The 23,548-nt window shown below is 43.0% G+C and overlaps 1 protein-coding gene across 3 annotated transcripts in view; it reads right to left on the bottom strand.

Moving 5' to 3' along the window:
• Positions 1–23,548, bottom strand: part of ARAF (A-Raf proto-oncogene, serine/threonine kinase) — a 1,000,066-nt gene that overhangs the window by 915,790 nt on the left and 60,728 nt on the right. For 2 of the 3 annotated variants that reach the window (XM_069647431.1, XM_069647429.1), the window contains exon 2: positions 3,050–3,263. In XM_069647431.1, coding sequence (XP_069503532.1) covers positions 3,050–3,256 — 207 coding nt within the window. In that variant the 5' untranslated portion in view covers positions 3,257–3,263. Of the gene's footprint in view, positions 1–3,049; positions 3,264–9,164; positions 9,246–23,548 lie in introns of those variants that run through there. The other variant, XM_069647432.1, reaches the window with a different exon arrangement.

A 23,548-nucleotide genomic window follows, 5' to 3' on the forward strand; every position in this document is an offset into this window, starting at 1 on the left:
CTGTCTTGCAGTGCCAGTCAACACCTTCTAGTCTTTGTTGGACACCCAGGGAACAATAGTATCTGGGAACCTGTACACCATCAACCCAGAGGGATTGCAACTTCCCTGCACAAACCTTAAATGCTGGTTGTACCAGTGGTTTTAGACATTAGACATGCCACGTTTGAAGGAGTTGAAAGTTGATGCTGCAAATGGATACTAGCATTCACAATTGCTACTTGCCAACAGGTGTGAGCTGCCGACACCACACTAGCATCTGCAAGTAGCAAACAAATATTGCTCGACCGTGCAAACGTGTAACAAGATTCCACCTATTATGAAATGTTATTCAACATTAAATTAATGTTTAAATGTATTTTTCTTTAAAAACCATTGTGCAGACCCTGCAAGTAAAGGATATCTGGCAGCTAAGACACTTCACATGAGAGACTTAAAACAAACGTTAAATCAACCCAGTGGCTGTCACCCGCGTATATAGGCACAGATACCTCCCACCGAGGGCTGCCACCACCAGCCACCTCAGCTTATCTACTACCAGCAACAGACACTGCATGAATTCCATGGGCAGCCTGCAGCACAGTATGGCAGGGAACTCAGTTGTGAAGCAAGATACACTCCCGCTCCCAACCTTGTGGTTCTCCAAGAAGCGATTCTGTGTAGGTTAGCTGCAGGGAGTACAGCAGTAGAAGTCTCTGCCCAACTAAATCTCTCCACCAAACCGATAGACCTGAGAGGCCAGGCAGTTAGCACTTAAGACTGGATCCTTCGTGCAACTGACTTGGGCTCTCCGGTAAGAGGTTTTCTCCATTATAATCACTTAATAGTTGGGAAATACTACTAGATCAATAAATATACATGAAATCAGTGGGGGTATACCATGTATATTACGTCAGGGTAACTATGCAAGTAAAAATTCTGGGGCAGTAGCATACTATTTATAGTGGTATTGGCAGACCTATTTCATATGGAGTACCACCTTATATGCTCTGGCGTGTGAATCACCACTGTAATATGACTAGATGCGCTCACACATTTTAATATACCATCCTAGAGGGAATGGCAGCACTCAGCATATAACAAACATACTATTGGCATTTATCGTTACTTAATGTCCCTGGCAGTGCTCTGAAAAACACAAACATATCTGCCAATACACTGGAAAAGGATGGCAAGAATTTGAGTGGTGTGCACAAAGCCTCCAATGTTCCCTAACACTGTTCTTAAAACGAGTGCTTCTTTTCTTGGCACACACTTTATGGTGGCTATTTAGTCCTACCAGGGAACAATATATCAAGCACTATTGTTTGAGTGCCACAATTATTTACTGTTCAAGCACTGATTCTACTGAACCCACATTATGATTGTGCTGATATGATGTTCATAATGAATACCACTAGGTCATAATTGGGCAGACATATGATGCATTAATTTTATTATCTGCCACAGGATTTCTGGTGGAATAGTTGCTGGCACCGAAACTTTGATGAACATTACATGTATTCATACAGTATTTACAGCGCACACGATTGGGTCACCACAGACAATTAAACTATCATATGAACTACCTCCTCAGTCTCACAAACATATGTCTGCTGTCAATCCATTGCTTCTCCAGAGCTCCCAGTTTCTGCTGTGCAGTCATTGCTTCTACAATGAGTACACCATTTTCTGATGGTAACATATTTCTTTCCTAAGAGGAAAAAGGTTTCTGTGCATGGAGAAACATCGTAGAACTAGTGCTATTTTTCTTGGCACACACTTTATGGTGGCTATTTAGGTGTACCGGGGAACAATATATAATGTAGTTTTGTTTGTGTGCCACAAACAATTATTTACTGAGCAGGCAACGATTCTACTGAACACACAATTTTCTGATTGAGCTCAAGTGTCCATTCTGAACACCACTAGGTCATAATTGGGCAGGCAAGTATTGGATAATTTTAGAGGTTCTTGGTTAAAATGAACCTCATGTAAATATAACTTTTAGTCCAAAATACGAGGAATTAAAAAAAAGAAGAATTGGAGGCAGACGGTACAGGCTATAAAGACTGCTTGAAAAGACTTTCAATCTGGCTGCACCAGTTCTTGAATGGTCGAATCATAAAAGCCATGTTTTCCATTTTTACAATGTTATGGAGCTATGGAAAAAACGTATTTGGTTCGCTGCTTATTTGCATACTTCTATTCAGTTATTTTTATTTTGTGTGCTTTGTACGAAATGTGTGTCCATAAATTCGAAGCTTTATCAGAATTTCAATAGACAAATGTGATTCTTTGAGTAGGCATTTCAAAATGACTGTCCAGAATTTGTCTCAGTGAAAGGTGGTCCACATCTAGTGCTGGCATCATAGTGCTTACTAAAATCCAGATATTGCATTCATTAATCTGAATCTACTTAATACAAGAAGCGATACATATAGCGGTGTATTCAAATCTTGCAACTTGGTTGCCTGAGTCCCATAGACGTTGAATATTTGAAGATAAATAAGGGACAGTATTCTTTTGCTGTAATTAAGTGGTATTAATTTCCTCCATTTCACTGAACTCGGGCTCTCTCCCTCATTACTTTCATATTTTCTACAATTCTATTCCCTGAATTAAGGCAGCTCTTCCTCGAAGTGAAAATCCGAATTAATTAGACAAACGGTCTGCTGGGATCTCCACTGCTGGGCTCAAAGCGTTGCCCTTAAATAGAAAGCACTGCCTTTTTATGACCAACTCCGCAAGTCTACTGTGTTCTAAGTGGTGGGCAGAGAAAGCCATGCTCCATACCCTTCCTGCCCCTTCCAAATGCTTGCTAAATCACTGGTGATCGACTACCAGATCAGAAGCAGGTGCCAATTTACCCACAATCAACGATTTATGAGAACATATTAAGTGCTGACGGTAGCCAGGCTGGGTTCCCGCATACTTAGGAAGCAGGCTTGCTCCTTAAAATCTGGCTAACAGGAAAGTGTATGCATTTACAGAGAATAGGAATAGACTAGAAAATGGACTATTCAAATGGTAGAATGCCCAAGTCTCCTTGCCCGACATTCCCCATGCTCACCACTGTGCGCTGCTGGTTTGGCAGATAGACCTTGATGGTGCCTCCTGACTTGGGTATCTCCTCAGGGGGTGTGCGATGTGTTTGCTGGGGTGGCAGCTCCATGATGGCAGCAGAAAGCATCACCACACTGCTCTTACTAAGCTCACATGAGAGCGGGGTGCAAGTAAATCCATTGGCGAGGAAGCCAGAGTCCTGCAATCGCTTCATTGGAGGCCTGTGAGACATGGAGGTAAAGAACAAAATTACAGACTGACAACGACCTTACAGGTGATAGATATGTTACAGGCACTAGATGTGTTACAGGCACAGAACACAACAGTGCTATTCTCCAGGTTAGACACATCTCTACAGACTCACAAAGCAAAGCTATCTCTCATTCTACACCCATTTTCTAGGATAGACATGTCAGAAAAGGTATACCTAGTGTTATATACACTTTACCGGCTTAGAGAGCACAGCTACCCCCCCCCTTAAGTTAAATAAATCTTACATGGGTGCCATATCTTTACAACGGTGCATTCAAGAATATCGGTATGTGTTTGCATCAATATAATAGCCATTTTATTTTAAGTTTAATTTTTTTTAACCAAAAATAATAGATAAAAAACTAAGTGAATTGAAAAAAATAATGAATACACCAGCAGTTTAGACATAGATGTAATGAAATTCCTTAAAAGCAGTTTGACAGCAGAGCTAGTCCCAATATTACACACATGAATTAGTTTCAAAACAAAAAGTAGCAAACTTATCCCTTAATGTGCAAACACACTGCAGGTTTAAGATTATACATCACACATCCAGAATTAAAGCAAAGCTTTCCCTCACATTAGAGGTTGCATGCTCAGTTCCGAGAGCACCTTGCAATGCCTCGGGTTAAGTAATTTAAGACCTTGTATTGCAGAGCTTTGCTTAATATTTTAATGGCGTGTACACGTATCCGCAGCAGAACTAGTGTCTCTATATAGAAACACATCCCACACACACAGCCGTCCCGCAAAAGGAGATCACAACAAATCGCTGCATGACTACATCCTTCCTGGTCCCTTCCTTGAGCTTCATAGACCAACCTTGTCTCTACAGCAACAGTTTGATATGGGATCGACCTTTCTGTGTAAATTACTGCAGCATCCACTTTTCTACGCTGCTGTCCTCGGGCTGCTTCCGTGATGGTATTGATTTGCCATTAGGACTGCCAGCCTTAGATGTCTAAGAGGGCCTATTTTTAGAAGTTCAACCTTTTTTTCTCCCTCCTGATGAAACGGAGATCCACATTAACATTTTTAAATACATACATAATCGGGCAGGCTTCGAGTTATGTTATAGCTGTACTCTATGGGCTGGTAGAGACTGTTGACGGGAGATACTGCAAGAAGAGCAGTTTTACAAAGCAATCAATAGGACAGATGGAAAATTACATTCAATATCTAGGAATGCAATTCATCGATACAAACGATTGTAAATGGGGGTAGTAGTTTCCACTAGTTGATTTTATTTTTTTAATGTAAGGAGGTAGAAGTTCTGCTGCTCTGTGAAATGTCTGGTGAACATTGAATGTACACCATAGTCCTGCATAACGTGTGCACTGTAGCCATTTCTGTGTTTTTGCATTATAAAGAATGGAATACGACCAGAACAAAACAAACTGTGCTCACACAGACTGACGAAGCCAACTGGTCTAAATTTGTAAAGTCAAAAATACTTTCCCTCTGCATTCCATAGCCAGAGACTTATTAGCTTTATCAATGCCTATTGTAGACTTGCACTTGAAGAGAATTTCGAAGTGCTTCAGCTCCCATTAAGAAGAAGACACCTTTCATTCTGCAACCCTAATATTCTGCTTACCAGCTGCTAGCTGAACCCGGCCCAGCTATCATAAGGGACTTGGACTAGCTGGTAGTAAGACCTCCTTGGAGTTGCCCGAGTGAACCCACTAAGCATATTGGAAACTGTTCGACATAATGTGCTGATCCCTCAACATTTATACATCTTGCTTAATATAGTATACCAAGTGAGCTGGGACGCCATTTTAAGAGAAACATTTACTGCACGGCCCAACTACCTTGCAGGAGTTTCCCTGCTCTTTGATTGGCACTGAATTTTGACCTATTTTCTTTGTTTGAAATAATCCATCTTCCACCTGCCGATGTCTGCTATTTATGTTTTCATTTCTATGGCTTGAACCTCTCATGCATGCACAAGTCAATAGCCAGATTTCCATAGGATAGTCAAGAATCCCTGCTGTTTCGATTTTACAGCGCTTATTTCTGCCTGTAAATCAGGTTATATATTCAGATAAGACGAATTACAAAGGATTGCGTGGACTGAGCAGAGCATGAACAGCGTTGCGAGTAGAAAAGATTAACTGAGCACGTTAAGAAATGGTGCTCAATGTACCAATTCACTTTACTTCAGAAAATCATCTTCAATGCAATACACGGACTAAGAATATCACAAGATAATTTTAAAAAGTGATGCACATACTCATCACCTCTCCTCGAGGACCGCTGAAAAAAAACATGAAATCAATTACAACATGGCTTCCAAGTGGATTTGCTGGTAGGTAAAAGTACTTTACAATCCTTCTATGGTGGACCAACTTCGTATAGGGCACTCAAGGAAGCTTTTGGCAGTGGACATGTTTATTTAAAAAATGAAGAGTATATTTTGATGTATACCAATTGACTCTTTTGGTCCATATTTAACTTAACATTTCTCAGAAAAATATGGAATATTTCAACATCATTAGGAAAATATGGGTTACACAATAGTACTTGAGGCGTAGTCAACAAAACTTAAATGGGGTTGGCAAAACTCTGCTACTTGGCAGCGGTAAATCAAGCAATCAATCAGTTAGCCAAAGTCAGACCAGTTTGCAAAGGTTGAAAGTATGGCAAAAGGGGCCTGTGGGCCATTTTATTTTACAGAGTGAGTAGAGTGACAGTTTAAGCAACACCAACCTGCCTTGACCCAGAGTGGAAACCGCCCCAGTCTGAAGTCTACTTCCGGGAAATAACTAACGGCCATGGTGACAGTAGAAGTTGGCCTTTTTTGAAGAATGGGTTTTTGTTAACAGTGGGCTAAACTGAGGCGGTACCATGAAACAGGAATACAGGCTCATGTGAAGTGTTAGGCCATGTTCTTTAATGGCGCATTAGAGCTTTGGATATGTATTGTTGTTTGGCCAAGATCACAAAGCTCAACTGTATAAACTCTACAATTCCAGCAATGACGGTTATGCAAATTGTTTTCTGCATAATGGTTGCAATACAACTGTTCAGAATATATTATTCACCACAATTTGTGATCACAGCGGTGGCAATGAATAGGTCCATCTGCCAGTATTGATTGCATTCCTTACCAAACAAAACAAGCCCTCTGAATGAACCAATTTCCCCAAAACACCAGGCACTACTTGCTACAGTAAAAATGAGCCCACCATTCCCACCACAATCTTTTGTTTAATGCCCGGCGTGCTATACTTTAAACGCAAAATATCACGCATCGCTCTTTGAAAGGTCGCTTTCTGTAAGCAGAGGAGTACTGTTCTCCTGTCCAATTCCACTAGCGCTATAATCGACAGTGTATGATGTGTTTGAGATGTTTTATGAGCTGAGCATGCATTAAATTGAAACTTCACTTAACCAATGCCATTTTCCAGACCAGACTTCTGTCGCAGTTTTCTAGCTACTAAAACTTCAAAAAATATTTACTAATTTCTTCAATGATACATTTCTATGTAGGAAAGTGATTGGTGCTGCATAAAGCCACATTCATGTCCTGTTATTACTATTTTTAGGCAGTACAGCACTTGCACCATTGTATCGTTTGGTTTGGCCATCTGCTTCATCTTCAATGTATGAAAATAAACACATTAATGGAGAAGATTCCCCAACATGCAAATTGACATTTGTTTTGTTTGGCCTTTAAAGTTAAGGGATCATGCAACCAGAAGGGGGCTGCACTTCATTGCAAACTTTCAGTGACTTGAAGGGCCATAAAGTATGCCTTGAAAGGCTTAATCTGTCCTGCAGATGTATGGTGGACAACGCTGATTTATACTATCTTACAAAAACACTTATCTGTCAGTAAAAAATGTTCCCCAATAATACATTGGACAGATAATTTTGGTATAATTCATGGTTATGTTACATGAAAGAGATCCAAGTTACAATGCACAAAGTAATACTATTCTCCTACAATAAAGCACAGGGATTCCTTCCTTCACTATAGAATATTGTTACACGCTGCAGGTCAAAGTGGTCACACAAGGAAAACACATCAAATACACATTTTACGATACACAAAACTAAGAATAACATTGTCAAGAATCTCTACCATTCCCATGGTGGTGCCACTGAAAATGGAGCTTTCATTAAGATCAATGTCCCAGGGAAAGACAGAATCTGCATCAAGAAGCAAAAGACAAACAAACAAATTGATTGCCTCATGGTCTTTTTCTCTTACCTCATTATAGTGCAGCACAAAAGTGGAAAAAAGAAATCTATCAAGCAGCCGGGAAACAAAATAAGCACTTCAATTCAAGAACGCAACTGTGCAAGTTGGGAAGAGCGTTATTGTCCACAAAAAGGCCAATGCTATATAACGGAGATTTCACCATGATGCACTATTTCTACATCATACAGCAGGTGGTTGGCACAAGAGCACCTCTGCATGCTGCTTCAAGGGACTCTGGAAGAGAGCAAAAGCTCTCTTTTAAAGACATAAAAAGACGCCCACAGTGCTCGCTGTACAGTACCAAATGGTGAAAGTACACTCCAAGGCTTGGCCTTTTGGAACACTGCTGCGGCCTCTTTCTCATTAAATACTAAATGGTCATTATGCCAAATAAACATTTGTTTCAGGCAAAGTGATATTATACCCAGTATGCACAGAAACGAAGAGACAATCAAATACTGGCTAGACTGACTAAACGCATACAGTCAGAAACTGATACACAGGACCGAGACGCTATGGTTGCAGTTACTGCAGATGGATGTTGTGCTATATGATCCGTAGGCTCTCTGCACTTTTCTAGATTTACTGATGAAATAATAGATACATGCAGTGTCAGGCGAACACATAGGCCCTGATTCACAGAACGTTTTCCTAAGGGATTGCGCCATTATAAAACCCTTCCTTGAATCAAGCCCATAGTCTGAAAGGCTTCCATCAATACTTAAATAGGTTTCTTTCCACATATTGTCTTTAAGTAGTAAAGACAATAGACATCAGAACTCCTGAAAAGTAAGCAGATCTGCTCAATGCATTAGTGTAATGAATGAACAACGGCTGGATAACAGAGGGGGATGTGTACATAAATATGTAAACCTAATCACTTGAGATGGAGATGTTGGGGATTAAATCGGAGATATAGCCTACATGCCCCTTAAGCTTTGAGATAGCAATACATTCCATAAAGTAAAAAAGTTGCCTCCAAGTCAAGTTACATTTTAGACGGCATAAATTCTATTGATTGAGTCTGAGGCCTATGCAGTTCAGAGCAGTGGATGGAAAAGAAATTGTTAGCTATGCTCAATCTTTCTCTGGCCTCTGGGTACTGTCAGTGAATTTTTGTGTCCATAAAGTCACATCTAGTGAGAAAGAGGGTATAGCCCCTTCTAACTTATTCAAACATGCCCTCTTTATTGAAGAAGGCCCCACGTGCAACAAACGGTTTCAAAACTGAATGCCGCTTTTGAGAATATTGAGCTTTGACTATGTGAATAACACCTCCCCACTGTTTTAAGCAAGACTTCAAAACCAGTTACCCAATGGTACCAACCGAAAGACATGGGTCCACTGTCAAATTATTTCCAGCTAGCAGACAATAACAACGTGGCTCCCACCTCCTGCTGCCTGAAGTGAAACTCATCCTCCCCTCAAACGGACATCTGCATAGCCATAGCATCCCAAAACAAGACTGACGCTACCCCAAATCCAAGGCCTCCCTAATATCACTCAAAAGCCCTTGACATAACACACTCAACGACTACCTCTGAACTACCAGAGGTACTGCACCCTACTCATAACGTCCCAAAAAAGTGTTCCGAAAAGACCTAGGTCCCAGCAAAAGGTAAAAAAAAAACCTTCTACTCTCCCTGCAAATAAATCCTACCTTTTTCTGCAAATGAAGGAACGTGGCAAGATTCGTTGTGAGGTTGGAGAAAAACGGCAAAAAATAAATAAAAAAACACGCACAGCTAGATAGTGAGAATCGGTGCAGAGTGTTTCCCCGTCTCTATCCTCCACCTCCGAAAGTCGAGAAGGAAAAAGACAGGGCGGGGGAGAGAGAAAAGAGGATGGAAAATGACTGATGTGCGCACAACACGCAGCATGAACGGAAGGAGAGGGGTTAAACAGAAAATGGAGACCAGAGTTTTGTCACATTTTTTGCCTCTTTTAAAATGCTAAACTGTTTTTTGAACACTGCTGGGAAGACAGATGGCCATTTCTCTTCCAGCAGAGCGCCTTCCGAAAAATCCTCTAATTAACTAACAGACTGTTCCATCACACAGTGAAGCAGAATGTGTGCAAGGAAAAGGCAATAATTTCAGTGCAGGATCTCGGATATAAAAGGTGAATCGTGTTGCTCTCCTGTGATATAACGGCATGGAGTTTTGGCATAAGGTCCGTTCATATTGTAACAATGGGCACCATATAACAGTAAAAAAAAAAAAAAAACAGCAGGAAACCTTATTCCTGAAGGCTCCTTCAAAATGTCAGTCTACATTCCAGTACTAGCTACTGAGCTACAGCAGTGCAACAACAAACGCACATGAACTGGCTCACTATCTCTTAACCAGTCAAAGCCCTTTGTCTGGAGATGTACTGCACATCCTCTCTAAAATAAGCACCCCTTTTATAAAGGAATCTCCAGAAACATCCCCACATGAACTACTTCCTGCCTTCGCCTAATCTCCGATTCTGGCCAAGATTGTTAAAAGTGCGCTACCAGCCCATTCAGCTCCCACTAAGAAGAGGACACCTTTCATTCTGCAACCCTAATATTCTGCTTACCAGCTGCTAGCTGAACCCGGCCCAGCTATCATAAGGGACTTGGACTAGCTGGTAGTATGCCCTCCTTGGAGTTGCCCGAGTGAACCCACTAAGCATATTGGAAACTGTTCAACATAATGTGCTGACATCCCTCAACATTTCTACATTTCGCTTAATATAGTATCCCAAGTGAGCTGGGACGCCATTGTAAGAGAAACATTTACTGCATGGCCCAACTACCTTGCAGGCGTTTCCCTGCTCTTTGATTCGGACTGAATGTGGACCTATTTTCTTTGGATGAAATAATCCATCTTCAACGCACCATTTACTGTGGATAGTACAGAAATCTGTATGCAGCTAAAACCCTCTCACTGTCCATACTTTACCTACTCATCTCTATTCTATTTCTGACATTACCCAATTACATAACTTTTTCAATTCCAAAAAGCATTGCTGCTCTCTGATAGACCCCTGGCCAACATCACTACAGTGAAATACCTTATCACTTACCCATCCTTAAGCCTTCCACTGTAGTAGATTGATTGGTCAGATAACCCCTATTGGCAGAGGTCCCTCCCAAGTCACCTGGGAGAAAGAACCACAGCCTATGTTACGACCATCTCTCTGTGCAGCGATTGTCCTGGCTACACACCAGGACACTCCTGTCTGTTAAAGTAAATCTTACCTTCTCTCATCAAACTGCACTGGCTCCCATTGCAAGCCCTTATCTTCACATCCTGCTGCATCATCTACCAGGCAGTCACCCTGATGTCCCCCAACTGCCTCACTGAGAAACTCGACATCTCCAGAGACCTATGATCCACCAGGAGAAGTGCAGACAAACTCTGCTGGTGATGGAAGGAAAAAAAAAAGGTATGACTTCTCTGTTAATGCCCCAAGAATCAGGAACATGCTCCCCATCGACATCTAACTCACCCAATCTTTGACAGTTCAGCAAGGAGCTCAAGACCCTCCTCTTCAAGGAATGGTTCCTCCCCAAAACCTAGGTCCACACACCCTTCATCCCCCAACCTACCGGAGACTGAGTGATCTGATCCCCCACGGTTTCCTCCCATAGTTACTTGTTGGTCCATTGCTGACAATTGCGCTCTTTCCCGTTGTTAGGTCCCCACTCCCTTGTTTTTCTGGTCCCTAACCTTGTTCTCCCCACTATAACTGTAAAGCACATTGTTGTTTTTCGAAGCTAGGTCTGCGCTCAATGAATGTTCTAATAATAAAAATAATCTTGACAGCCAACTGGGAATAAGACGAACAGTAGATAGATTGCCCTGAGCACCGGGTTAACCAGAGGTTCCGCTCAGCAGCTTACAGCTAGGCTCGCTCAAGCCTGCAATGGTGTCCTGGTCTCCACCCCGATAATGGCCCTCCACCAATGTTCCTGCTGTAGGGAACATTAGTCGAGCCTGTCTAATCCCTAGCTGACAGGCAGGTGGAAAAGGGTCAACATTGTTTGCCTGTTGACCCAGATTGCACCTATATCAGTCTCTACCAGGGACAGATAATGTATGTATCCTGAGCAGTCTGCATTTGGACACTATTGACCATGGTGGGTTAGTGCTCTTAAATATCTCCCTACCCCCCACAATGATGCACCTACACCTTCATCTTGCTCCTAACTTTCCATGCCCTTTACGCAATGATTCCATGCATAAATCTTGTATGGACATTCCCTACAGAATTCGAAATTGAGGTTTCTCCTGCTCCCCGTGACACAAGAAAGAGCTGGTTGTGCCGTATATGCTGCGTATACGCCTTTAAGAAGTCTATATCAGCTGACCTGAGGCATAGGGAGTCCGGTCACTCACCAAAAGGAAGCAGAGAGTTTGGTTGTTGTTTCTCCTGCTCCCCATGAAGCGAGAGTGTGTGTGCTGGCTGTGCCCTGTATGCTGGCCATACACCTTTAAGAACTCTATATCAGCAGACCCGAGGCGTGGAGCAACAGACCCGAGGCGTGGAGGAACAGTGCTGAGAGTCCAGCGCGGAGTCCAGTCACCTGCCAGTCAGCCGCAGGAGGCTGCATGGCGAGTGAAGGGAGACGGGGAGTTAATTTGGAGACTGGAAACTGCTGGCAATATGACAAAAAAAGCCTTAACATAGGAGGAAGGAAAGGACGAAGGATAACTGCGAAGTTTCAGAAGCTCACAACCTCCTTTGGCAGCCTTAATTGCATGGCTCGCCACTCTTAACTATGACCCCATCCCCGAGCTATGGACACAAGGGAAAGCTGGAGGAGAATGCCAGCGACTTGAAGGTTATTTCAAACTGTACCGTACCAACTGTGGTTGGGATTCAACACACATTCACAGAGAGCACAGACTCGGTCCAAGTATCAATGCCACCAAGCCGCCCAGATTTTTATATGAAGATGTGAAATCCTGAGCTAATACCCTGTATAGATGAAGAGGGTTTTGAAAGAGGAGACAGCGGCAGCCTCCTCAACGCTGGCAGTCTATCTGCAAATCTGCCGCTTCATCCCACATTCATCTTTGCACAGGAAGCAGAGATCACCCCAGTATTCCTAAACACTTCGACCCAACTGCTAACACACCCGAGTGGTAAAGTGCAAGAGGCGTAGGGGGAAGGAAGGATGCCCGCCTCTGTCTTGGCTGACTCACCGATTCCTCTAGCCTGTGATAACACCGGATCTGAGAACGGCCAAGGCGCTATAGCAAACAGCGGGAAAGAGCACAAAACCCCACTTCCCCACAAAAATAACAGAGGAGAATGTGGGACTCAAGGGGGGGGGGGGGGGAGGGGGAAAGAAAGGCTGATAGCCCAATCACGCCTCCAATCGACCTGTATGGAATTGAGAAAGGAGATGCTGTGAGATCATTGATAGGGTGAGTGACTGGGGACGTGCCGTCGAGGACGGTATGTCACTAGAAATTGCAACCTTTACTGGCTGCAAGACAAACGACTACCCTTGGGCACTGCAGACAAATATTGAATACTACCCTAAACCAGCCACTGAGTCGAGGTGGAAATGGTGAGGCTCGAGGACCAAGGGAAAGGAAACCACAGCTCGCCCTCAAAGCCTGCAACAACACTCGAAGGTCCAAGAGGAAACACCCAGACCTGAAACAAATCAAACCTCCGCTCTCGCCAAAGAACTTACAGACATAGAATTGTTAGATGGAACACTAAGTGGTTCCACTAGCAAAGGATCACCACCATATGCCAACCTTTGTCAGGGAGCACAGTACGCCTCAGGGTCGTCTGCCACCTCAAAAAAGGCTTAGGAACTCCTCCCCGGACCTTGATGCAACCCTGCTAAAGGGGATGGAGGAAAGAGACTGTAGCCTGTTGTGGGGGCGGGGAAAGGGACATTGAATATTAAGGGAGAAAATCATCCTGAAATCCCTTGCTGTCTGAAAACTAAAATTCCATCAGGTCAGAGCAACCTAGCCACAGACCTGCAACAAGATATCCAGATATTGAAGGAAATGATCAAGCAGGTAGATGCAACACTGATAAAGGACTCCAATAAAGGCGAAGCCCGCACAGACAAAAGGGATCAGTCCATCGCTAAAGGAAATGGTGAGAACACGTGGCAGAACGAAAAAAGCCCAGAGAATGAGCCTAGTGAGCCTAAGGAGAGTGATCCTGGTGACAAGCAACCAGAGTGGAATGGGCCAAGTTGGGAAAAGCTAAATGCTAACGCTGCCATCCCCTGCAACACATTTAAGATCTGAGAATAAACAAACACCAAAGAAGGGAAAGCAGCAACGGGGAGAAGGGAAACCATCATCTTATTAGTCAAATGTCTGTGGTCACCATTGCAATGTCACCCTTTGTTTTATTATTTATTTGTTTCAGTTCATTAAAAGAACCTTTACAAAATACAAACATATACATTGGGCCTCATTAGGACCCAGGCGCTGGACCATGGTGCTACTAGCACCATGGTCCATGCCGATCTCCGGCATGGTGGATGGCGGAATTACCACCCCCATCACAAGGTTGGCAGGGGCGGTAATTCCCCATTCACCATTTGCCCTTCCCCATTCTCATTTTGCCCCATAGGGCATACTGGGGATGGGGAAGGCGCTAATTAAGGCACCGTAAATTACGGTTGCCGTAATTAGCTCCAAGGTCCCTTAGCGGGTTGGATTTTAACGCTTGCAAAAAGCAGGCGTTAAAGCCTCCAACTCGCTAAGGGACCTTGTAATCAGGCGCTAATGGTTTAACAGCGCCGACGCTCTTTACGGCGCCGTTAAACCATTAGCGCCAGGGTCGTAATGAGGCCCATTTACATCTCACATTACAGCACCATGTTCTTCTAGTTTATCTTTCACATTTCTTCTCCATAGTAAAAATAAAATAAAAACCCCCATCGTTCTCTTTAAAAACTCTTAAAAGCTATAAAATGTAGGACTATGAGTGTGGCATATCAAGGCATGTCATAAAAACATTATATACCATATCGAGACATATTGTACCAGTGCCTAAATTCATACATTCCAAGTCTCATGAGCACATTTGGTTTATTTTAGGTTATGACAGACTCCCTTTCATTCTGCTTTTACTTAAAATAAGTTACCATCACTCTTTCCTCATTCAGCACTTCAGCCATATTAATATCAGCCTCCACGTTTGGTACAACGTCATATGGACCCTTTCTAGGCTGGTATTTAAGCAGAAGTCCCAGAACACATCTGTTTTAATAGCATCATACCTCCTTACAAAGTGTCCCAACAAAGTCATATAGGTTGCCCCCATCTTTGGGCAAAGTGCCAGTACATGTATTGGTGTTTCTATACAATCCTGACACTTACAAAGGCAACATATTCTTTGTTCTTTTGGGATTAGTGCCCAGGCCCCCTGAAGTGCTAGCACTGGGAGTTGGTTGACCCAAAGCTGTAGTACAACATTGCGCACAGCTGGGCTTGGGCATTGCAGGAGCAGGAGGTATTGCTGTGGTTTAAGATAGGTATGTCTAATCCTATTTACGTGTTTGGAGTTGCATATTTCAACATGGGAAAAATTGTTGGTCCAGTCCCATTGCTCAACCATGTTTTTATATATGGTTTTCAGCAGGTTGTATTCAGTACCGCATTTTAAGTCCGGGGACCACCAAATATTTGCAAAGCACTCTTCGTTCAGCTCCACATAGTTATGGCAAGCCAACGTGTCGTAAATCGTGCCCAGGAAATGCAACAGAGGACACTTCGGTTGGGATTAGGATTTAATAGAGCATTCCTCTACGTATCAGGACCTGGCTCATCAAAGACACCAGTCCCAGTTCCAGACGGATGTAAGCCATGGGAGTAGCCGGGGCTAGATTTAATAACTTCCTCCAAAAGTGTCCCTCAATTAAATTTAGCCATCCCAATTCCCTCATAGTTAACGCTTCTATAACGTACACAATTGCTGGTGTAAAGCTTGAGGACCCCTTCCACTGAGTAACCAGCCGTTTGTTTGGCAAACTTATTTATTACGGCTGTTAACTGCCTAGCCTTTTTTTTCTTACCCTCCATAACAGTACTGTAATCCCCATCAGCCCTCATCTTAAATCCAAGGTAAGGATAGCTCTGCACATGATCTATGTTGTTATCTGTGTCTGCCTGTACTTTTATCCTGTTGATCTTTCCTCCCGACACCACCGTCATCATCATCATCATCATCATCATCATCATCATCATCTTAGCCTTTCCATTATTACTTATTAAATTGTTTTGTGTAGCATATTCTCAGAGATCTTTATATTTATTTTTACATCCCCTTATCGGGCAGTCCAGCAGGACCATATCATCAGCGTACAATAGGCTTGCCATGTATTGGGGCATATTGGACAGCCTTCAACAGACAAAAGTCGCAGGGGGAGAACAGCCAAGTAGAGGTTAAATAACAGTGCTGCCAATAAACACCCCTGTCTAAGCCCCTTATTTATCGCCACTGGGGTGATCGCCAAGCCTGAATTGTTCAGTCGCACTTGCACTCAGTTATTGGAGTTGGGTCACCATGGATAATAACCATTCCGGGCATCCCCGCACTGAAGTCCACCCATATCACAGATAACAATGGGTTCTCTTTTTTGACCACTCCTTAATCAGACCAAGAGCCTGACGTTATGTACAGTAGCTGAATCTGGGCGAAAACCAGTTTGCGTAGGATGCAGTATATTGCTTTGGTCGGTCCATTGCTGCAGCACTTTTAATACGAAAGTTGAGAACAATTTGCCAGTTACATCTAAGAAGGACAACAGTCTATAATTCAAGGGGGTCTCTCTGTCACCCTTTTTATAGACTAGCACTAAAATAGCCTGCTGCCATGTAATTGGCACCTTTTTGTCCTTGCAGACCATATCAAACAAGATTTTTAGCACGCAAGACCATAATACTGGGTCGGCTTTCAATACTGCATACGACAAACTGTTAGGTCCAGGTGCTCGGGAACCCTTTAATCCTACAATAGCAGTATGAATTTCGCCCACGCTAGGTGCCCGCATCCAGTTCCCTCATATCTTTCAGACTTGTTTTCTTCTCGCCATTCACTACGTATTTTGACTTAATATGTTCAATCCATTTACACTAGGGTATCGGGTTTAGCATGGCACAACTAGTGTCCCCCTTTGCCTTGCCCAAGATATTTTCCACACATTGCCACTGCAATGTACAGAGAACATATGCTGCCTCTGCCTGTTCAGTGCTGAAAACCTCTGTCGTCTCAACCAGCACTTATTTTTCTCATCTGTCTACACAGCTCGCGCTTGGCGACTCATTTCTCGGTCAAAACAATTTGAGTGTTTTCCCTTGGAGATTGTCCCATAGTAATGCTTGACCGTCCCTGTCTTGTATGCCAACTTTTCCAACGAGACACCTATTGCATGCACACTGTATTTTTCCAGCAAGTTACCCACATAGCAATAGGGAAAGTTGGGCCTTTTTCTTACAATTTAATAAACATCCAATCAGAATGGCAATAAAATGTCTGCGTCCTTCTGATCCTCCACGTCACCTGATATTGTGAAGTACGTGTGGCCTGAACAATATGTGAATGACAACTGTGTTAGCAAGCTGCAGAGGCAAATGAGCTTTAGAAGTTTGACAGATGACTGTTAAACTGGACTGGAAGCACTGAGAGAAATGAATGCTAAGAGCGGCAGGGGATGTGTTAAAGGGAGCTTAATAAAATGCCCCTGGACAAGGAGAGGCCTTGGATTTCTAACCTCCAGGGCATCTGCTCTCTTTGGTAATCAGGAAGCGGCTGCTGTACCCTGGCCACATGAGGAGAACCTTCCTCCGGGAAAGGAGTGATGACATCATTGGATTCATCACAGTACCAGTGTAGCTGGCAGAGGGACAGCTCTTGCTTAGCACCAATTTGCCCTGGGGATGGTTATGGAGCAGAGCTTGCTTCCACCTTGGATCTCCTACCTTCACCTCTCAACTGGAGGACTTTGGAACGGACTGCTTTCCCAACAGGGTCAAAACCAATAGATGAAATCCAGAGATTAATCAAAGAAGTGGGAGAACCCCCCTCTTTTATAGGCAAAGTCCACCGATGATTGGACAAAAGCAAGCCTGCTTTAAGGGAAGTGAGAAAAGTGGTCTTCACCTTCTGACATCATGCCGAAAATGTTTTGTGCTAAGTGGAGGGGAGGGGATCTAAAGAGGTACAGAGAGAGAAACAAGATGGCGTATCCCTCCTGCAACTATGCTCATCTCCCTCCGTCTACAATAACCTTTTACCCTTCCACACAGCATCAAAGGCCTTTTGGCCTGCAACACCCTGGTGTGAGATTAATCCTTTTATGAAAGGTGTGCCAGTTGATTCTCATTTTCCAGGACAGCTCCTGCTGAGGGGCTGTTTTGCTGGGAAGTGGTGTTACCTGATCTCACAAACATCAACAGAGAGGCAGCTCCCACTGGCTCTTGTCTTGCTGAAAGCAGCAAGAAAGCCAGTGTAGGGAGAATATACATAACCTGTTCCGTGCTAGGCTCACAGGGCTTACCTCAGTATGATACCAATTTTGATATGGCTATACCAATTATGAAAGATGCTAGCCAACATACATTAAACTCCTGTATGGCTTACATTTAAAGTATACAACTGCAACCAGGTTAGTACCTCTCATAATTAGGTGGTTTTGAGATAGAACTGCATATTTAAATGCAGCCACTGCTCTGTAGTGACTTGGCTGTCACAGTAGCTGTAAAACTACATCAGTGGACTGGTGCAGCAGGGCACAGGTAGATGCTATGCTAGGCATGGGGAGCTTATGAAAGGGGCAGGGTCTGATTAGTAGACCACCCTTTCTGAGATGAAGTTACCTGCATCGTTTAATTAATTAAAACCAAAAAAGCCTGTTCTTGTACACCCTTTACAGATGGCAATTCCTCACAGCTAAATCATCAAATAATGTAAGAATACATATGTTTAGTACCACCCAAGACTCCAGATAAGGCGAGTACCAGGCCTTTTTACGCATGAAAATCTTGTAAATACGCCAGCTTTATTATTTTCCTGGGTACATTTACACACAGGTTTAGAGCAGAGGGCAGTGCAAAGGTCATGTTACTTGACAGAAACCCGAAAGCTTCTTGTGATTTTTATCTACATGGATGTAATTGCAAGCCACCTCTGAAACAGAATGCATTTCTCTGAAGCCTTTAAAAAAAATAAACTGCACACTGATAAAAGGAATGGTTTCTTTCCATTCAGCTTCAGAAGCACTGTGCAAGTTTTCCTACAATTTTAGGATTGTATAATTAATAAGATGGAAAACTAAGTTGTAATGAGAATTTCTTTTTTTTTTTTTAACAAGTTATGCTTTTTTTCCAGTGAAAGCAAACCAGTATTGCACAATTGTATTTTTCAGCGTTCCGGTGCTTTGTGCATAATCATGCAGAGGCAGATCATTTTTACACTTCTAATTTAATTTACACTCTAATTATAAAAACATTGTGTAAAATGATGACTAAGCACAGTCTAGTTTACATCCATTCAACATTGCAGTCAATGGGGTATATTACTATAAATGGTCAGTGGCATCAGAGTCTTTGCTCAAGGGTGAGTAATTGTCATTACACTGATCACAGGTGTTCTAGCCTCTCAAATCTTCAAGACTACAAATAAAACATCCAAAACCTGACTCAAGAAAGTGCAACCGCTGTTCAAAAACAAACAAATGAAAGTTACATTGGCAATTGAAATAACAACTCAGCAAAACCTGTCCCTGTGATAATCCAGATAGGCATTTCAACTTTATGTAGCGTTTCATAAATGGTTTGTCATACATCTAGGTACTGTGATTATTATACCTCAGTCGATACTCAATTAACCAACCGCTGAAGGATGTTAGCCAATAAGATAGCTCAGCCAGTTGATCACTCGTTGCTGCAATCTCTGCATGATCTGTGAGTTGCGGGTTCGAATCCTGGCAAGTCCAACTCAGCCTTTCATCCTTTCGAGGTCGATAAAAGAGTACCGACTTTGGTTTGGTGGTAATTGTGATTAATATGTTCTATGTACAGCACTTTGCCAAAAGAGCTATATAAATAACCATTTGACCACTAGATTAGATATAGAATTTAGCATGGAGTCCTTGCCTCTCTGCACTGTTGTATCAATCAATCAATAACATTGGCATACATTAGGTAGTATTAGCTCCAGGAAATTAGGACTTTCATTAAACATCAAAAGACAATTCTGCTATCGAATCTCAAAACACACAATACAAATTCATGTATGCTTTACTATATAATTGGCTAGGTTTTTGTGATTTAAAAATTTAAATCTATACAGGCGAGATCACATGGCCAGAAATAATGAAAGGTTTATTCTGTCACAATGCAGAAAGCGGCTGCATATTAATGATTTCCATACAGTTTTTTCACACGTCGGCTGGATGTCGCATACATTTTACTCTCTTGTGAAGGAGAAAAGTCATTTTTACTCTCTTAAAATCACATTTACTCACAAAGTTTAAAAATAGAGAGTAAAATACTCCCACCTCAAAATCTTATCTGGAGCACTGGTACCACCATTAACTGTGTTAAGCTGATGTTCGTGCGTTTCTGACTGTTCGTCTTAAAATTGGGGGTACCTGTTGCCCGCGCTGTGATATGCATCAATATCTTAGCATCATGGTGGGTGGAGGAACTTGTTCATTTATGTTAGGTAACTATGGCACTAGGAAATCATCCATATTGAAATGTGACATCATGCAAAAATAAAAGGCTTACTCGTGCACTAGCCAGGGGGAACAATGTCAAGCTACTAGCCAGCCTTAAAAAGATACAGACTACCTCAATACTACACATACACACAGCACACCATTTCCTACTCACCAATAGTCAATTGTCACTAGTTAATGGACAGTTGATCTTTTCTTAAAAGAGGATGCTAGGTTACGATTATAAAAGCGGTTTGTCCATATCTGCATCCCAAAATGATTATGTAAACAAAAGATGGAGTCAATGGTAGGGTAAAACAAAGCGTGCGCTTGAGATAAGTGGAAAAAGTCAAAATTATTTCGTTATGAGCAACGCAGCCTTTTCCTTCTCTTTGGTAAAGACAATCGCTAATAAGCTAAAATGGAAAACATTCATCTTGCATTCATTTGCTCGAAGACAAACATACCAATGTATGTGTGCAGCCGACAGGGTAACTTTAGCTTAATTTCAATGACAACAAATAGGATGGTCAGTTGAAAATGATTACATGTTATGTTATTGGGCATTTCTATAGTGCCTTTTTTACCATTGGTATGATCGCAAAGCACTGTGGGTGGAATGCCCTTGGGGACTGTAGTCCAGATCAGTGGAGAGAATAGGGTAATAAGTTGTGCTTGGGTGCACTTTGTATGTATGCAGTGAGGCCCAATTTCGTGGTGGATAACTGTTATAATGCTAGGAGCGGGGTGTAGGTTGTGTCAGATGAGTAGTATGTGTGCAGCAAGGCCGATTGACAAGGTACCTTCAGTCCGAAAGAGGTGCTTTTGTAAAGGGGATTATGTGTGCAGCCAGGCCGATTTTCCGTGGGAGACAGCTGCGTTCTAAATGTTGTTGGTTGTTCATGGTAGCGTGTAAATTATGTGTGCAGCTAGGTCAAATTAATCAAGGGGTAAAGCTGAATTCTATGGTTTGTTGATGCAGAGGAGAGTCAGCAAATTTGTGTGTTTATGAGTATCTGTGGAGTTGTGGCTATCCCCTGTTCCTGCCTACCTTCCAGTGCCTGCCGTGGTGATCAATTCTCCCAATTGTAGAGGTTCAGTGCTTAGTTCTCCCAGAAACATTCTCAGTCTAGTGTGAATTTAGTTATGTTTACCATGCCTGGCAGTATTTTTCTAGTTTAACAGTATCAACAGTGTGCCAAGTGATTGCAGGTCTATGGTCATTATCGAGTCTGCAATTGCTTATCGGTTAACACCTTTTCGATATGTCATTACAACCAGTTCTGATCTATCGGCACTGCAAGTACATCCTAGATACGAATACTGGAGTTCAGCATCAAACCAGACCGTGTTGTTGGTGCAGTGTCTATCTGACATTATGATGTGCATCAGTGGTTTGAGTCTTCCAGTTCTAGGTGTATGGTCAGAGTATTAACAGGAAACATCACATCATTGCGGCTTGCAGAATTCCTTACCTGACTGAACAGCATAGTACCTTGACGGTGAGACAAAACCGGTCCAAGTCTAATGCTAGAGCATAAGTGCTAACGGGTCCCTTTTCCAGCGAGTGGGTGGGTATTCCCATACTAGATTATGCTAAGAGTTGTGAGTTATACCGCATCATAGTCCCTGTCAAGAGCTGAACGTACTAGAGACCACACCCGAATTGGAGAGTGTAGTGCATACCCGGTACAGACAAAGGCAGGCCTAGTCATAGCATAGAGGCTCCATGATATCCCGAGCCCTTCTGCTCCTCCTAGGTGTGGTCTTTTTGGGGTCCCATACCCCAACACCAAGCCAGCCTTTGACGTTCTGCAGGACCCTCAGGGTTTTCTTACAGATGTTGTTGGAGGCAGCCAGGAGAGTGGCAGAACAATCTCTACCAGCCTTTCTTTCGGGTCGGTTTTCCCCACCTTCTCCCAAAGCTATCCCTGACCCACCACTGAAACCTCCTCTCACCAATTGACCTGCCTGGTCCCCAATCTCATCGGAACACATCTCGTCCCCAGTATCCTTTCTCTCACCTACCACCTCCACCTGCTGCTGATCCTGGCCTGTTCCTGGCAGCTTTTTAATTTTCTCTTGATCTCACAGCCTTCTCCTCCTCTAAACTAGCCACCTCCTCCTCCACCCTCCCCTTGTCGCTCATCACCTCCACTTCCCTAGTTATTGTTGCATCCTTCTAAATAATTCCAGGTTTTACAGCTTGGTAGATTTACATGCTTGTCCCCTAAGGGAAGACAGAGACACAGAGACAGAGAGAGAGAGACAGAGAGAGAGAGAGAGAGAGACAGAGTCTCACTTGGGAACCGACCAGGTCTGATCCATCTAGCCCTGCATGGGGCTGGGTAGAATGTTCAAGAGAAAAAAAGAAATTAAGAAACAAAGAAGTGGGCTTTGCAGGGGAGAAGCTTCTAAAGAGAAAGAACTGTTATAAAACAAGTGACGTAGAGAAGAGAGAAGCAAGAGAAAAGAAGAGACTATTGGCTCTCTGGGGGACTGTGGCCTTGAGCAGCCTCCCAGGCCCAGATTACCGTGGGCCCAGGCTGTGCAGACCAGATGGGTCCATACCGAACGGCCCTGGGCCACATGCGTGGTGCAGTGAGGGGTGAAGAGCCACGAGTCTGTGCTACGTGGATGGGGTTGCCCGAACCAGGCGACCATGCCATACCCCCTCCACCCCTGAGAGCCCACCCCAAATGGAGCGAGGGAGGCCCATGAGGTGAAGATGGAGGAGGATGAGGAAGCAGCCGATGCGAAGAGAAGTCCCGGCCTTCCAGCTTAATTGTTTTATCGCCATAAAAGTAGTCAAAAAGCATACCCGCACAGCGTGGTCTTAGGCAGGGGTGCATTCAGGCTCCCTGCCTATTTTGCATTTATTTCTCGGACCTGGGCAAGGCCTTAGAAGCCTCTCCTATTGCATCTGTCAATTTAGGAAAAGTTACGCCTTTGGTGGCTATCTTATGTGGATGATGTGGTAATTATGGCCACACTCCAATTGATCTGCAGAGGCTCTTTACATCGCTAAACCTTTACATGAAAGAAAATAATTTAATCATTAACAAATCAAAAAACAAGATTATGGGGTTTTCTTCTGCTCAAAGGAGAATTGGTTTCAAATGGGCATTCAATGGGATTCCCATGGAAGTTGTCACATTTCACTTACCTGGGCATCCCTTTGTTTACCAAAGAGAATAAGATGGCATTGATGATTGTGATTGAATCTAAAGCCGACACATGTGTGCTGAAGATGAAAAAACTGAATAATAAATATGGGAGGTTTTCCATCCTGGCAGTAATTAATTAAATACTACAACGGGAAAGTCATACCTGCGGTACCATTCTTTCATATAATTTTGATGACT

The sequence above is a fragment of the Ambystoma mexicanum genome, chromosome 2q (genome assembly GCF_040938575.1).
Source record: "Ambystoma mexicanum isolate Mex_15411 chromosome 2q, UKY_AmexF1_1, whole genome shotgun sequence".
NCBI classification, from domain to species: Eukaryota; Metazoa; Chordata; class Amphibia; order Caudata; family Ambystomatidae; genus Ambystoma; species Ambystoma mexicanum.